This window comes from Colias eurytheme, chromosome 2 (assembly GCF_061535395.1).
Source record: "Colias eurytheme isolate Ceu_HAF_F1 chromosome 2, ilColEury1 Martin Lab GWU primary, whole genome shotgun sequence".
In the NCBI taxonomy this organism is placed as follows: Eukaryota; Metazoa; Arthropoda; class Insecta; order Lepidoptera; family Pieridae; genus Colias; species Colias eurytheme.
Genome location: NC_142981.1, coordinates 9,709,819 through 9,726,507, shown reverse-complemented (window position 1 = coordinate 9,726,507; position 16,689 = coordinate 9,709,819). Strand labels below are relative to the sequence as shown.

The 16,689-nt window shown below is 32.2% G+C and overlaps 1 protein-coding gene and 2 long non-coding RNA genes across 3 annotated transcripts in view; 1 reads left to right on the top strand and 2 right to left on the bottom strand.

Moving 5' to 3' along the window:
- Window positions 1-16,689, top strand: part of LOC149910613 (uncharacterized) — a 341,209-nt gene that overhangs the window by 163,308 nt on the left and 161,212 nt on the right. The gene's annotated exons all lie outside the window — the stretch shown is intronic.
- On the bottom strand, window positions 240-5,411 carry LOC149910616 (uncharacterized). The gene is made up of 3 exons (XM_090115567.1): window positions 5,290-5,411; window positions 4,869-5,086; window positions 240-4,499 (listed from the first exon to the last, which is right to left on the bottom strand). The coding sequence occupies exons 1-3, from the start codon at window positions 5,345-5,347 to the stop codon at window positions 4,218-4,220; spliced, it is 558 nt and encodes a 185-aa protein (XP_089971693.1). The 5' UTR covers window positions 5,348-5,411; the 3' UTR covers window positions 240-4,217.
- LOC149910615 (uncharacterized) lies at window positions 9,838-10,723 on the bottom strand. The gene is made up of 3 exons (XR_016458089.1): window positions 10,602-10,723; window positions 10,280-10,460; window positions 9,838-9,931 (listed from the first exon to the last, which is right to left on the bottom strand). It is a non-coding gene; the product is annotated as an uncharacterized LOC149910615 (long non-coding RNA).

Genomic DNA, 16,689 nt, shown 5'->3' with positions numbered 1-16,689 from the left:
GGGTGCCTGTCTTACATTCAGAAAACGTGACGGTAATCACATGCTTGGCTTAAAAATACGAGTTTATTTCTGTATGTATTTAACAAACAATGTTTGTTTACATTGTGTTTGTATAGACCTATGTGAATCATAATTATGCTAAGTGGATTGCGTAACTGTAAGCTTTGATTTACCTTGTATGTAAATATAGTCAGGTATGGTCGGTACATTAAGGGCGACTGCATAATAAAACGACAATGTTTTACATATAAAAATATTTATTAAAAACATTTTGGTAACATTTAATAAGAACACTTAGGTAAAAATAAATCGACCTCAAAATTATTTCAAAAGAACAGCCTGGACTGGAAGTTCACGGAGGAAGCCGGAACAGCAAAAAACTAAAATAAATAAAACAATGATAACACTCTAGGCAGAAGTCTAATTGACAACCAGAATTAAGGCATCGCAAGAATAATTATTTAAGTACGATAAAATACCTACGGCTATTATTATAATTACAACAAATAAAACGCCTAACGTCTATTCGTTCAGTAAGGTCCGCGCGGCGCCGTGCGGAGACCGCGCCGGCGACCTGTACAGTCTCTTGGCAGAATTTATCGGAGTATTATTGCCACTAACATTATTTCACTCACGAGACATTTTGCTTGCCACTACGCCGTAATTATACAACTACTAAATACTAAAAACATCCCAATTATACGAAGCTATGTTAAAATTTTACCTAACTAATAATATTAACATCTTCGGCTAATTTGATACTAGAATGATATAACATCCTCTCATATTGTACTCTTAATATTACGCTTGATTAAATAATAAGTGAGGAATTAACATGTTACACATAATATTGCAAGCATTACTGAGATTGTGCATGTTACGTGATTTACAATTTACATGTATTTTGAAACTTAGTGTACAGGATGGAAGTTTGCTTATACTGTAGTTATCGAGGGTGGAAGGACCTCGGCCTAGACCGAGCTCTTACAAAAAGCTACATTAAAGGAACAGTCATAAAGATTAAATTACGAGCATTGGCACTTTCAATATTAAATCTTAATTACACTCTCGAAATAGCACTGCATATTAATCAACTTAAAAACTAAATTCAGATCAGTCATTTATGATATCACATCAAAATAAACAGGGAAAAATACATATGTGATAATAGTTTGGATATATTATAATATATATTATATTCTTTTTAAAAGAGGTATTAATTTTCTTAAGGGTTACTAAAATATTGAGCTCTGCGTCGCTCGCGACGCACTATATCACCATAATACGAGAACAACATTAAACCAATAAAAGTTTTGGTACTTGGAGTTTGTCTCCTCGTTAATTCTATTTCGCTAAACCTACATAATGCTTATCAGATATATGTAATACCGGCGAAGCGTCTTTTGCCCGCAGGCGACCCGGGGCCGCGTGCAGGCATCCGACACGTTTCACCTTCAACCCTTCAATCCCCGTACAATTTTCATTATAAAAATACTGTCATTTGACTACAGTTCAATGAGAAAAAATATTTATCATAAATACAAATGAACAATAGATAAACTACATCATACTATATAATATCATGTATATGATTTGACTAAACAAAATAAAATGCATAAAATTGAAATGATTAAAACATCGTAAAAATATTTGACACTAACAATGGAAGGTACTAAATTTGATTATTACATGAAACAAAAAATAACTCATTCAAATAAATAAATAGCACAACAACCAAAATATTTGGCAATGCGGATAAAATAAACATTAACAACTATTACCCTCGGCTGCTAACTTAACACAAAATTGGAATGCAAATATTGCATCGCACCTTGGCCTCGCTGGGTGTAGGGCTGGGCCTGGCAAGCGGCCGCTCGCTGGGCCGATCATACAACTAACTTAACATCCACTACAAGAGCTACTGTGTAAAATGTGCGTATCGCTCCCAATACATTACTTTGCACTACATTCGATTTAAGTTTTGTCATATAACATTAATTTATTAACTTAAAATATTCTGAATGCAACATCTGATTTACAAAATCCATAACGACCGCTTTGTATGCGTGTGACTGAGCAGAAAGCACACTAGATTGACTAAACATACACAAGCGTTGAGTGTATATTGATTGAAGAAAAATGTCATTTGTTAGGCAAAGTATATTCATTAGCTGCATTCTGAGATCCATGCTATTATGTTCAGTCGAGAAACACTGAATCATAATTATATTAAAATAAAATTTTGTAAATTATTCACTTATTTGATTACAACTTATTTAGTTCATAGCCCAGCAATAGAAGAGGAAGAAAGTATAATATAATATTGATGACTCAAAACAATAAAAAACGATAATAAAAAGATAAAGCAATTGATAAAATGCAATGTATACTTGGACTGATAAGACGCTGATTTCAAAATGATAATAACTACTGGAAATAATCATGTTATGATTCAAATAATTATAAATTTTGTGGATGTTGGTCCCTTCCAGAAAATTGCCAAACCTCACAGCGAATTAACAACAACATTATAAAGAAAAATTTTTGAAGACTACAACTGTATTGTCACTTATCAACATTTTTTATAAAAATAACTTTGTGTGAAATATGTCAACATTATCATGTACAAATACTCCAGTTCCATTTTAAAGCTGTTCACAACATAGCAGAACCAAAGTTGCACAGAAGGACAGTATCAATTGTTAATAGTTAGTATAAATATGTTACACATTACTTACACATACTTTACGAGACTCACACTATTATATATCTTGACTAAGTTAAAGAGACCATGGATATTACAATTTATATATGCATTTACATAGAGATATTTACCAGTCTGTTCACGACACTTACTATAATTTCACTAGAACCCAGTATCTGGGCACATCAATGACTTAAAACATTTTAAAACGGTCTGTAACAACTACTAATACCTTAGGACATCTAATCACTGTTTAAATTTGTGATGATATGCACTGATAACCCATTTGACTTTGTTTTATATGGGCTCGTCATATTTTAAATGAGCTGAAGCTTTCACACTGAGTAAATAGGAAGTAGATAGGGAGACATCAAGATTGTATCCACTAAATTATGCAATTACCTACTATTATAATGTAATGCACGGACGGTACAACCAACAAACACCAATAATTAGACCTTAAAATTAACCTACAGCTTGGCTTAAATTCGTGCCTTCTCGTCATATCGTTTATGTTAACGAGAAGCAGACTTTTGGTTTAAACATGTCGATAATATCGAAAATGACTGTGGAATATATCAAATCCATAAATTAGCTCTAGGATACTCTGCAGTGGTACTTACAAAACAATATTTAAATAATAACTATTACGATTTAATGGTGGGAATAGCTCATAAGGAAAGTTTAAAATTTAAATATTGCTTCAATAAATCCAACATGTGACCACCTTAAACAATTCGATCTAAGTCACCAATTCATACAAATTGTATATTCCAACAATTTATAGAAAATATAATTTGAAATATTAAATAATTAAATTCTTTGGACAATAAATTATTAAAATTTCTAAGAGGAACTAATGTAGTGTACTAATAGTATAATAAAATTAATTTTCTGTCTTTAAATTAACTTACGATATGGAATTTGAGGTTTGAGTAGTGATCCCTATATGGATCTAAAATGCCGATTTCATATTTGTAGGTATATCATTAACATAATAAATATATAAAATAACCTTAACATTATCACACAATCAATAAGTTAAAACAAAAAAAAAAACGAAAACATATATGCATCGTCACGCGCTTATAGAATTTGTCAAAAATTGCTTTGTTTAAATTAAGATCACAGTTTTAAGTCACATTTAAAATGTAATTCTACAATTTCACGGACGATAACCATATACATATTCCACAGTCATCCATAGCAGCATAGACTCATCAAGACAACATTATGGTTTATAATTTAGGAATGTCAAAACCAGCAACTTTAGTTTATGATAAGAAATACTAGTCACAAACATTTACTTAAAATCATAATTATTATAGTCTAGAGGCATTTCCTGGCAAATAGCTAAAGACAGGTCTTCATAGAATAATATTAATAGTTCCAACTAAAATTGCTGGTTCGTTGTCAAAAGGTGGTTGGAGCACCGTTTTGTGACTGCACCAAAAAGTATCTTGATGTGTTCTAGTTGCATTTTGTTCGGAATTTATGCTGACGCATGGTTTTGCTAATCTGTGGCAGCTACGACCCATGAGAAGCCGCAGTCGCGACAGGAGTCTTTTACATACTGTGTGCGTGTCCCATACGGCCCCAGGCGGTGGTATTGAGAGCGATTTGCGAAGAACAGTGCAGGGTTGTTGGGAGGCAGCACTGTCGCGCGGTAGTTCCATCGCGGATCTCTGAGATTGGCCATTAAATTGAGAATGTCACGGCCTCCGGATACCACTTTGACATCCTCTTTTCTTTCTTTTGGACGTGGCTGGGGTTGCACAACCGAATCAAATAATTTCTGAAATGTTAATTAAGTGTTGATTAAGTATTAACATTGTTTATATTAAGTAACCATAAATCACATTGGAATATTTAATTTCAGTAGTTGATAGACGAAATTGGCACTAGCAATTGTTTACGCAAATGGATTAATTATATATTCAATCGTATAAACATATAAATACATCAGCACTTTTATAGTTGATAAAGATAATAAACAACGTGTCAAACATAACATAAGGTCTTCAAAAATCTTTCCATTATCACACGTCAATTACACACAACATTGATAGCATAAGACGTTCGCCATTACGGAATATTATGAAAATAGAGAGGTCAAGGACAGGACGAACGCAAACAAAAAAGCATAATAATATAATTAGCTCACCTTCTCTGTGGTTTGAGGACTAGATGGCAAAGAGTCGCTGTTTACAGACTCTGATTTGAGCGAAACCAATGAGCCGATACCGCTAGATTCACTGGATACAGACGGGCTGGGGCTCGTTTGAGACTTTGATAGGCCCGCTATGTTTATGATATGGCTGAAGGAATTGAAATTTTCTGTCTCCAATCCCGATAAAGGTAGTGCAACTGATAATGCCATGTCTGTAAGACAAAAATAACAGTTGAATTTCGTTTACACGTGCATTTAACGCCACTGCGTGCTAATACAGCTATGTTGACAGAATCCAACGCGCCAAATTTTTCCGCTCACAATACAGCATTTTAATTATCACATTTAACTCTAATCGTTATGAGTATAAAAATAACAACAATAAACACTACATTACAATAAAAACAATAATTACCGAAAAGCGCAATTCCCAAAACGTACAAGCCTCGACGTAGCGAAAAGAGATCGAACATTTACGAAGTGAAGTTGGTTACATTACAATATTATCTCGCGTTTGCGTGTGCGTGATGTAGTTTAAGCGTCTTATTCACGGTCAATCCCCGACGTACGTCGGCTCAAGGCCGCGGTGCTGGATGTATCCTACTGACGATCGTGCGCGCATCAAGCATGGCTAGGGTTGCCAACTTTTATTTGAAGAAATAGAGTATATCTGATTTTAAAGGAGGTAAATAAAGAGTAAATAAATATTTTTAAAAATGTATTTTTTTGTACTTTTTGCAGTAACTAAGAATTTTTCATTATTTTTAAATGAATTATATGAATCCAAACATTTCAAATCTAAATTTATATATTTCAAGAGCTCATTTTTAATTAATTTTTAATGAAGCTCGGTTTCTCTCTTCCCGCCACTTCACATTCATGACCGAAAAGACTCTTTCAGTAAATGCTAAAGTGGCGGGAACAGAGAGTACATAGCTTATCATTTTTTTTAAACAAACAAATTCGTCAAGATATTTTTTTTAAATAAATTGCCATTTTTCTGCAGTGGACTTTTGCATAAAATCTGTGTTATTCAACAATTCGCCTTGGAGTTCTTTTAAAATAATAACTTCTGAATATAAACTGTCCATGTGTACAAGGTTGATCCAAAAGTAATGATAATTGGGATTTCCTGTGTACAAAAAAAATCATATCAATAGGCCACGTTTCCAAGTATTTACATTAATTTCTGTTGGCAACACTAATCTGCTGTACGTCCGCGCTATTCACTGTCCATCTGCACGACGTTCGCGGTGGTGGGGGTGCTTGCTGGATGAAAAGTTGGTCGTGCACATCCAGCAAGATAATAATAATAATTATTGACGTACGTCAACGCTATTCACTGTCGTTTTGCGTCGTGCATCGTGTATGACCTTGGCGGGACGTACGTCAAGATGGACCGTAAATAAGACGCTTTAGCGGGCGGCAAACGGAAGTTACCAATGTCGGTAAAACAGTTTATTACGCAGCAAACAAAGAAAATTTCAACTAAATATTAAAAAGTATTTGTAATGTAGTTTTGATTACTGTTTGAAACAAACCATTTAATTTCATGATAATATTAAAAATTATTAATCGATCTGATAAGAAAAAAATGCAATCTTTGCATGTAAGCTAACGCCATCTATTGAAAACAGATAGAACTACAGTTACAACTCTCGTCTGCAGCTCACATCTCTGACATTCCAAGTGAAATCGATGTTCCGTGTGAACACGATAGATGGCGCTTTATAACATAATTAAAAAATATTTTATTTTTAACTTGGTTTTGACAATAATTGTCAAAACCAAGTTAAAAATAAACTCGAATAAAATATTCAAACCTCGATCTGTGCACCTCATTATTACAGTACGTCTTGTTCTTGTAATATAATTTTACAGGGAAAGCTTGGAAAATATTTGTTTTGAATATAATGGTATCTAATGGGTAGGTATTTATAATTATATTAATTAACGAAATTATTTCGGTATCTTATATTATTATCATTTATATTATAGATGAATAAAATATTAAGATAGGTAGGTAGTGTATTTTCAAATAAGTATTTACTTATTCTAGTGTAGAAACCACATTGAAAATATATTTTATGTTTTTCTTAAAATATAATCTATAGGTAGGTAGGTATATCGTATACAGTATACTTTACAATTTCAACGTACCTACCTACCTACCTAATGGACAAAATTATGATTCTTTTTTAAGTGAAGCTTATTTATGCGCGTTGTGAGGAAACATTTGGTATCTTTGAATCTTGCCAAAGAAGTTTCTCTTCTTACACGTCGTGTGCTCGGCACACACGCTCTTTGCTTAAAGTTGTCAGAACTAAACTAAGATGATGATTTAGATGGGATTACATGGCAGTTAACAGTAGATCTATCGTCTGTGGTCGACAGCTTTCAAATAAGTAAGTACCTAAAAAAAATAATTATTATCAAAATCCGTTCACCCAGTCAAAAGTTCTGAGGTGAGAAGTCTGTAAAAAAATATCTATATATGTTCTAAGCATGGACGTATAAAAAAAGACGGACGCCGTATTACGAACAAACAACGTGAAGCCACAATAGTAAGCTAGCGATCGTGTAAAGACAATGAACACGCACACACTCTCACCATAGTAAGCTAGTCGGCCGCCATTACGTCGTGAACTACCGACCGATTAACTGCGTCACTGTTTCACAAAAAATATTTAAAATGCTGTCTTGCGTGGTTAAATGGTGTCGCAATAGTACTATTTTAAATAACAAAACACAAGGGATTACATTCCACAGGGAAGCAAGTTATTTCATTAATGTTTTAATGACAAAATTATTACGGCAAAATTTATAGAAAAAAAATACAGCCGCCATTGTCATCAGGACAGCTGTTGCCATCCCAAGTTTTTGAAAAAATATCAAATTTTGACGGGAGAATTTTCGATTGAAAATTAGGTTGTTTTTGTTTTAAGTTGAAATAAGGCGAAAAAATAAATATTTTCAATCAAATAAATTACAGTGTATTTGGGACATAATAAAGTAAGTTTAGTAAGTAGATTCCCATTCAAACAATATTATATTTTATGAGAAGGTAGGTACCTACCTATAGGTTGGTATTTTCTCAAAGCTCAATCCATGAAAAATATAATTATAAAGTTACCTACTAATGCATTGGAAGACCATTATATTATATTATAGTATGTAATTTAAATTTTTTATCACAAAACCTAAATATACCCAGTAAAAGGATTTTTGCTACTTATTCATAATTTTATATCCGAACTAGCTGTGCCGCGCGGTTTCACCCGCGTGGTCCGCTGCTGTTGTTCTTAGCGTGATAATATATAGCCTTCCTCGACAAATGGGGAATCTAACTCCGAAATAATTTTTCAAATCAGACCAGGGGGGTAACCGGCACCTTTAGAATAACAGTCTTATTATGGGTACGTTTTGTTGCGTTCATAAAATAATCTTACTTTTTTGGCACCGGGACCTTCTAAAACATATGAAAACCAATTGCAACAAGACTGTTTCGAGCGGTTTCGAGACGTCAATCGAAAAATTGGAACCGGCACGCTCTCTTTGACATTTAGCATTCTTGTTATAATGTCAATAATGACAGTTTTAAGCAATTTTAGTGAAGTTGTAAATATGGAACTTTTATAACATTATTTTGAATATTATTAAAAGAATACACATCAAATTTAAGTGAAACGTATGTAGTTGGAAATCTATTTAATAAATGAAGCTTTTAAAGAAGATAATACATTTATTATATTAAAAATGCAAAATTAACATAACTACATCGGGTTGTTCCAAGAAAAGGCTTCAAACCTTTTGATTTAAGAAGAATCGTGTAAATAATTTATTATTGCGAAGTGCGCAATCATCACGAGTCTCTATGAGATATGGGGGCAGCATATGAAGATACAGATTTATCTGTGTAAGATAAAAGTAATGTAAGTACCATACCCAATGCAAATCTTAAGAGTATATTAATTAAAAATACGTTTGTTTATGTACACATTCTCCACTTGTTATTTCTCTATATAATAAAATGCAACCCTACTTATTCTCTAAACATAAATTTTATCTAATACCTACTTAATGTAAATCTATAAAAGATTGTTTATTATTTCTTCTTGATTCAATATATTTTATCATGTTATATTATTTATATAATAAAACACTTAAAAGTAAATCTACACTCAAATGCACTACCCATATTTTACTTATGTTAGGGATCTCATTTAATTTTGAGAAGTAATACCATTATTTATTTCCAGGTTCTACAATCAATTCCGAGCACTAGGGATAAGATTACCCAGCGTAACCACATGGAAGCATTGATAGTATTCAAGAAACTATAAAGTGCCAGCGCAACATGAATATATTTTTTTCAATAGGAAGCAATATCATGCTTTAAATGTATTAGTGCAATTAAAAACATATTTTATAAATCCAAAATCTTTATTTAGTCCTTTTTATTTATTCATTGACAAAACATTTGCTCCTTTACTTCTCTTGATAACATTTATATATATATAAAAATGTAATAAAACATGGAATTATTTGAAAATAGATTCAATTCTATTTTGATTAAATATTAATTAAAAACAATTAGGTATATTACTCAAATCCAAATTTGTAAGTAAATAGCATATTAAAAAGACCCTTGATTAAAAAAATAAAGTCTTATTTATAATACCAGCCTTTAAAACTTAAAATGCAATAAACAAAAACTTTATATTTACATCACAATGAATAATTCCTGCACTAATAGTTTAATGGTATTTATATTTTTATTTTAAATTTAAATCAATTATTGTATTTGCATAATATAGAGTAGATAAATAATTCAAAAACTTGCAGTACTTATGTATACTTTTAATTTCATTTTTACTTAAAATGAAAACAATGTAGGTACTATATTAAGGTACAATTAAATTTTTACATTTTCTTTGAATATTTTAAGTGTAGACATGGTGGCGCCTCCCCCAACTTGAAGTTCTCACTACCACATGATCATCTCCCAAGCCGGTACTTCCTTGTTCAATGTTTGGGCAAGCCGGCAATCAACACAACTGTGAAAGATAAATTGGATTTAAACTGATTCTTTGTTGCTTTAAAATTTAATAAGTACATTTAATATGTTTACTTTTATTATTAAAGGGCTTGTCATGGTGTATGTAATTTAAGATGTTTTTTTAAACAATGTCGGTATAGTTTGTTAAATAATAAATACTTTATTTGTTAATCATTTTTCAAGTATTTTAACATTTTAGTTGTTTATCTTGCAATTCTTAATATCGTATTAAAAAAAAAGTTAAATGTGTACAGTGTAGGTGTGTAATTCCTTACAAAACTGTTAATATAAGTAGCTTCTAACCAAACATAGATAGGTTTCCTTATAAATTAATATAAATATTTACTTTTGACCAGCTGCTCCAGTTTTTGTGAACTCCCAAATCATTTGCACTTAAACTTTCAGCAGAGAATTCTATCAACTTCGTCTCATCATAACTTTTACCTCGTTGGGAGTTATTCATGTACCTATCTTTGTCTTTGTAATTTCGGGGTCAGGGAGCTTCGCGCACTCTGCACAATGTTCTGCTGTAAGTTAAATAAAAATTACTTCAATTAAGTAACAATAATCAAAACAGACGAAATCATGCAAAAACCAAAACTTTATTCGTAAAAATATATCTCTGTAGTCTGTTATCATAAATCGTCCTTACTCGTACTTTAACTTACCTTGCTATTTCAATATTGCTTTTTCGCACTTTCCCATTTATCCAAAGATGAGATTCACATATTTAAGTTTAAGTTTATCTGAAATTTTAGATAATAAAAAAAAACGATCGATTTTATTATCTAATGAGGACAGTGACCAAAGAATACTTATTACTTATACTCTAACAGTGACATGACATTTTGATTTTTGACGTTTAATGTTCGATACAAATCATTACGACTTGGCCTAAAAGCCTCGTAGCCAAGCCATTAATCTTAAAAAAATAGACAAAACTTCGGAATTCATTCGCTCTTTGGACATTGTAGGCAATCGTATAGTAATCATGTTGAAAAGGCTCCCGGTAACAAAATAAAGTAAGATTATTTTGTGAACTCAACAAAACAAGGTTGTTATTATAAAAATGGCGGTGATTGAAAATTAAACGTCAAAAATCCAAATGTCATAATCACTGTCCTCGTATTTTTATCTAAAATTTGGATAAATCAAATTGAAAAATTGCGAAAGATAAGTAATATGCATTAAAGAATGCATGAAAGAGGCATGAAAGAGCAATTGAAATAGCAAGGTAAGATAATATACGAGTAATAAATATATCTAAAACATTGGACGATTTATGATAACACAGATATATTTTTACGAATAAAGTATTGGTTTTTGCATGATTTCGTCTGTTTTGATTATTGTTAATTGAAGTAATTTTTATTTAACTTGCAGCAGAACATTGTGCAGAGTGCGCGAAGCTCCTTGACCCTGAAGTTACAAAGACAAAGGTACATAAATAACTCCCAACGAGTTAAAAGTTATGCTGAGACGAAGTTGATAGAATTCTCTGAAAGTATAAGTGCAAATGATTTGGGAGTTCACAAAAACTAAAGCAGCTGGTCAAAAGTAAATATTTATATTAATTTATAAGCAAACCTATCTATGTTTGGTTAGAAGCTACTTATATTAAAAGTTTTCTAAGGCATTGTACCTACACATTTAAGTTTTTTTAATACAATATTAAGAATTGCAAGATAAACAACTAAAACGTTGAAATACTTGAAAAATTATTAACAAATAAGGTATTTAACAAACCATACCGACATTGTTTAAAAAACTTCTTTTTAGACGTTTACATACACCATGACAAGCCCTTTAATAATAAAAGTAAACATATTAAATGTACTTATTAAATTTTAAAGCAACAAAGAATCAGTTTAAGTCCAATTTATCTTTCACAGTTGTGTTGATTGCCGGCTTGCCCAAACATTGAACAAGGAAGTACCGGCTTGGGAGATGATCATGTGGTAGTGAGAACTTCAAGTTGGGGGAGGCGCCACCATGTCTACACTTAAAATATTCATATTTGTATCATACATCTGAAAATGTAAAAATTTAATTGTACCTTAATATAGTACCTACATTGTTTTCATTTTAAGTTTAATAAAAATGAAATTAAAAGTACACATAAGTACTGCAAGTTTTTAAATTATTTATCTTCTCTTTATTATGCAAATACAATAATTGATTTAAATTTAAAATAAAAATATAAATACCATTAATCTATTAGTGTAGGAATTGTGATGTAAATATAAAGTTTTTGTTTATTGCATTTTAAGTTTTAAAGGCTGGTACTATAAATAAAACTTAATTTTTTTTAATCAAGGGTGTTTTTAATATGCTATTTACATACAAATTTGGATTTGAGTTATATAATATATCTACCTAATTGTTTTTAATAAATATTTAAGCTAAATAGAATTGAATCTAATTTCGAATACTTCCATGTTTTATCACTTTTTTTTATATAAATGATATCAAGAGAAGTAAAGGAGCAAATGATTTGTCAATAAATAAATAAAAAGGACTAAATAAAGATTTTGGATTTATAAATGTTTTTTATTGCACTTAAACATTTAAAGTATGATATTGCTTCCTATTGAAAAAAATATATTCATGTTGCGCTGGCACTATGGCTTCTTGAATACTATCAATGCTTCCATGTGGTTACTCTGGGTAATCTTATTCCTAGTGCTCGGAATTGATTGTAGAATCTGGAAATAAATAATGGTTTTATTTCTCAAAATTAAATGAGATCCTTAACAACAGATTACATAAGTATAATATGGGTAGTGTATTTGAGTGTAGATTTACTTTTATAGTCTTATGTTCTATATAGGTAAATAATAACATGATAAAATATATTGAATCATGAAGAAATAATAAACAATCTTTTATAGATTTACATTAAGTATTAGATAAAATTTATGTTTAGGGAATAAGTAGAGTTGCATTTTATTATACAGAGAAATAACAAGTGGAGAATGTGTACTTATACAGACGTATTTTTAAATAGATTTGATTGGGTATGGTACTTACATTATATGGTACTTACACAGATAAATCTGTAGGTTATATTGTATTTTCAAATTGTTCATATGATGCCCCCATATCTCATAGGGACTCGTGATGATTACGCACTTATTTACTATTTAGGTACACGATTCTTCTTAAATCAAAAGGTTTGAAGCCTTTTCTTCGAACAAGCCGATGTAAAGTTCTATTGTTATCTCTTATTATCTGATAACTGTCAAATTGTCAAATAGATCGCAGTTCGCACCGGTCCCAATAATTGAGTGAACTATTACGAGTGACGTCATCAAAATTGCTACAAAAACAAAATCAGTTTAACGCTGCAACAAGCTTGCGTTAAGGGTGTCACGGTACGAAAAGACATAGTAATGTTATAATAAGCTTGCTATAAGAGATGCCGGTTACCCCCCAGTAGTTCCCGAGATTAGCGCGTTCAAACAAACAAACAAACAAACTCTTCCGCTTTATAATAAATACTAGATTTCCGCCCGCGGCTTCGCCCGCGTTTTCAAAGGAAATCCCGCATAGTTCCTGTTCCCGTGGGATTTCCGGGATAAAACCTATCCTATGTGTTAATCCAAGTTACCCTCTATATGTGTGCTAAATTTCATTGTAATCGGTTCAGTAGTTTTTACGTGAAAGAGTAACAAACATCCATACATCAATCCACACAATAAAAACCTAAATATACCCAGTAAAAGTAGCAGCTAGGTAGGTACTTATTCATAATTTTATGTCCGAACTAGCTGTGCCGCGCGTTTCTATCGCCTTAAATACGTATTTTATCATAATTTATCTATAGGTAATATTATTTTTTATTGACTTATCGAAATTTTCCTGACTTATAGAAATTTTCCCCACAAAGAGATATTTTCCTGACGTATAGAAATTCTCCTGTCTTATCGAAATTTTCCCGACTTATGGATTTTTCCTGACTTATAGAAATTTTTGCGGCACAGAAATTTTCCTCACGTATAGAAATTTTCTTGGCTTATAGAATTTTTCCTGACGTAAAGAAATTTTCCTGGCGGATATAGTTTTTCCTGACATTTACCAATTTTCCTGACGTATAGAAATTTTCCTGGCCTATAGAAATTTTCCCGACCGATAGAAATTTTCCTGACGTATACAAATTTTCCTGGCATATAGAATTTTTCCTGACGTATATAAATTTTCCAGACTTATGGAAATTTTCCTTTCTTATATATATTTTCCCGACTTATGGAATTTTTCCTGACGTATATATAAATTTTCCGGACTCATGGAAATTTTCCTTATAGGAATTTTCCCGACTTATCGTAATTTTCCCGACTTATGGAATAAACAATTTTATGACTTATACAAATTTTCCTTATCTATATAAATTTTTCTGATGTATAGAAATTTTCCGGACTTATAGAAATTTTTCCGGCTTATAGAAATTTTCCCGACGCATACAAATTTTCCTGACGTAAAGAAATTTTTCCTGACTTATCGTAATTTTCCCGACTTATGGATTTTTCCTGGCGTATAGAAATTTTCCAGACGTATAGAAATTTTCCTGTTTTATCGAAATTTTCCTGGCGTATAGAAATTTTCCTGGGTTATAAACATTTTCCTGACTTATACAAATTTTCACCGCTTTCACCAGGGCCCTGGGATTATGGAATTATTATTAATTTCATGAACAATATCATCATCATCATTTTTATTGAAAACAATATTCATATATTTTTCTTTGCCCGCGGATTCCCCTGAATATGTTAAATTCGCATTAGTACCTATGAGTCGTTTCACCGCTGTCAAAAGTTACCCATGGCCATGTCACATTATAACGAATAAACACACTTTCGCATTTATAATATTACTAGAGGTCCGCCCCGGCTTCGCCCGTGGTACATATTTCGCAATAAAAGGTAGCCTATGTCCTTTCTCGGGTATCAAAATATCTCCATACCAAATTTCATGCAAATTGGTTCAGTAGTTTAGGCGTGATTGAGTAACAGACAGACAGACAGAGTTACTTTCGCATTTATAATATTAGTATGGATTAGTATAGATATGTAAATAGATATGTAAAGTGATATATAGGTAATATTAAAAATCTATTAAGTAGGTACCTACCTTATACATTAAAAAATACCTAAGTACTTATAACCTAAACGGTACGTAAACCTTTCCGGCTCTATGACGAAGCTCTAGGTACATAAAGTTTAAGTTGGCAAAGCAATAATACCTAATTTTATATTATGTACTTTATTCTTAGTTAAGTAGGTACCTACTTATAATTAGACAGTGACATCCATACTAATATTATAAATGCGAAAGTAACTCTGTCTGTCTGTCTGTTACTCAATCACGCCTAAACTACTGAACCAATTTTCATGAAATTTGGTATGGAGATATTTTGATACCCGAGAAAGGACATAGGCTACTTTTTATCCCGGAAATATGACGCAATCCCGGAAATCCCACGGGAACGGGAACTATGCAGCGCGGGCGAAGCCGCGGGCGGAAACCTAGTAGGTATTGTATAAATACATATATTATGAATAAATTGAAAAACTTGCTACCTATTCATTTTTATTTGGATTATCTCCTCCTCTTTTATTTATTTCATGTTAATTATAAGTCAATGTTATGTAGATACACATTTATTATGTAGACAGGTCTTTATAACTTTAAAAATACGAGTCTGTGCCTAAAGTTTATTCTGAAACTTCTTAGACTTTCATATTATGTATTCAAAGCGAATATATTAAATAACAAATCGCCATTTTCAGTATGAATTCCTATCTTAATATAATTCCGAGATAGACTCATGCATGTAAAATGTAATCAAGTCAGCGAGCATCTCCGAGCGTCATTATGCAAATGTTTGGTACGAGTCAAAGATCGGAAATTCGGTAATTGCTCATCTCGGTGTTCCGATACGCGAATTCTTATTTCGCCACTTAGTCCGTTCAATAAAATAATAATAGTAAACATCCGTGCAAATGGCCGGCGGGCCGAGGGGCCGGCGAGGCGCGCGGGGTGGGCCGCGCGGGGGGGTGGAGTGAGCTTATCGATTCGCGCCCGCGCGACACACTGTATCTATCCTCTCATCGAAGCCCGTTTGCGGGCCTCACAAAGAAAGAGATAGGTTTCGCCGACTTTGATCCTTTTGTTTTTGGGCAGCGTCCGGCGATGCGGGCGGGGGCTGAAAAATGTAAAGGGGCGCTGATTGGCCGGGCGAGCCCCGCCCCCCGCCCGCTCAGCCTCCGCGAGAGCCTCCGGACCTCGTCTCAGTCAGCTTCAGTCTAAGGCCCTCAGTTCAAGGGCGGTTGTCGCAGTGACGATTTGTTTGGGTTCATCTATTTATAAACTAGCAACTTATAATAATACTTTCAAGGACACCACTAAACGCATTTATGACTATGAATATGCCAATCATAATTTGTATGAATAAATATCTGTGTTCTATTTTTAACAAATCTCTACAGGAGTCCATAAATTTTACAATCAAGTCTGCACTCCATAGTCTATTTCCTTGTTCTCTTGCTCCACTTATGTAAAGAAGAAAATGTTATGCGATTTGTGTAGATTAGAATTAAAATTATTGTTATTCATATTTTAAATACAAGAAATTTGTATTTAAAATATGAATAACATAAAAAAATCATACAAAGCTTTATTATTTATCTTTTTATTGTTAGGTATATTTTTTTTGTTAATTCAGCTCTCCCTATTAGGCACTGACTTCCTGAATAAAAA

Coding starts and splice junctions, on each gene's coding strand:
- LOC149910616 (XM_090115567.1), bottom strand. CDS start 5,347: ATGTTCGATCTCTTTTCGCTACGTCGAGGCTTGTACGTTTTGGGAATT. Junction 5,087..5,289: donor TTTGGGAATTGCGCTTTTCG/GTAATTATTGTT, acceptor TTTGTCTTACAG/ACATGGCATTATCAGTTGCA. Junction 4,500..4,868: donor GTCCTCAAACCACAGAGAAG/GTGAGCTAATTA, acceptor TTAACATTTCAG/AAATTATTTGATTCGGTTGT.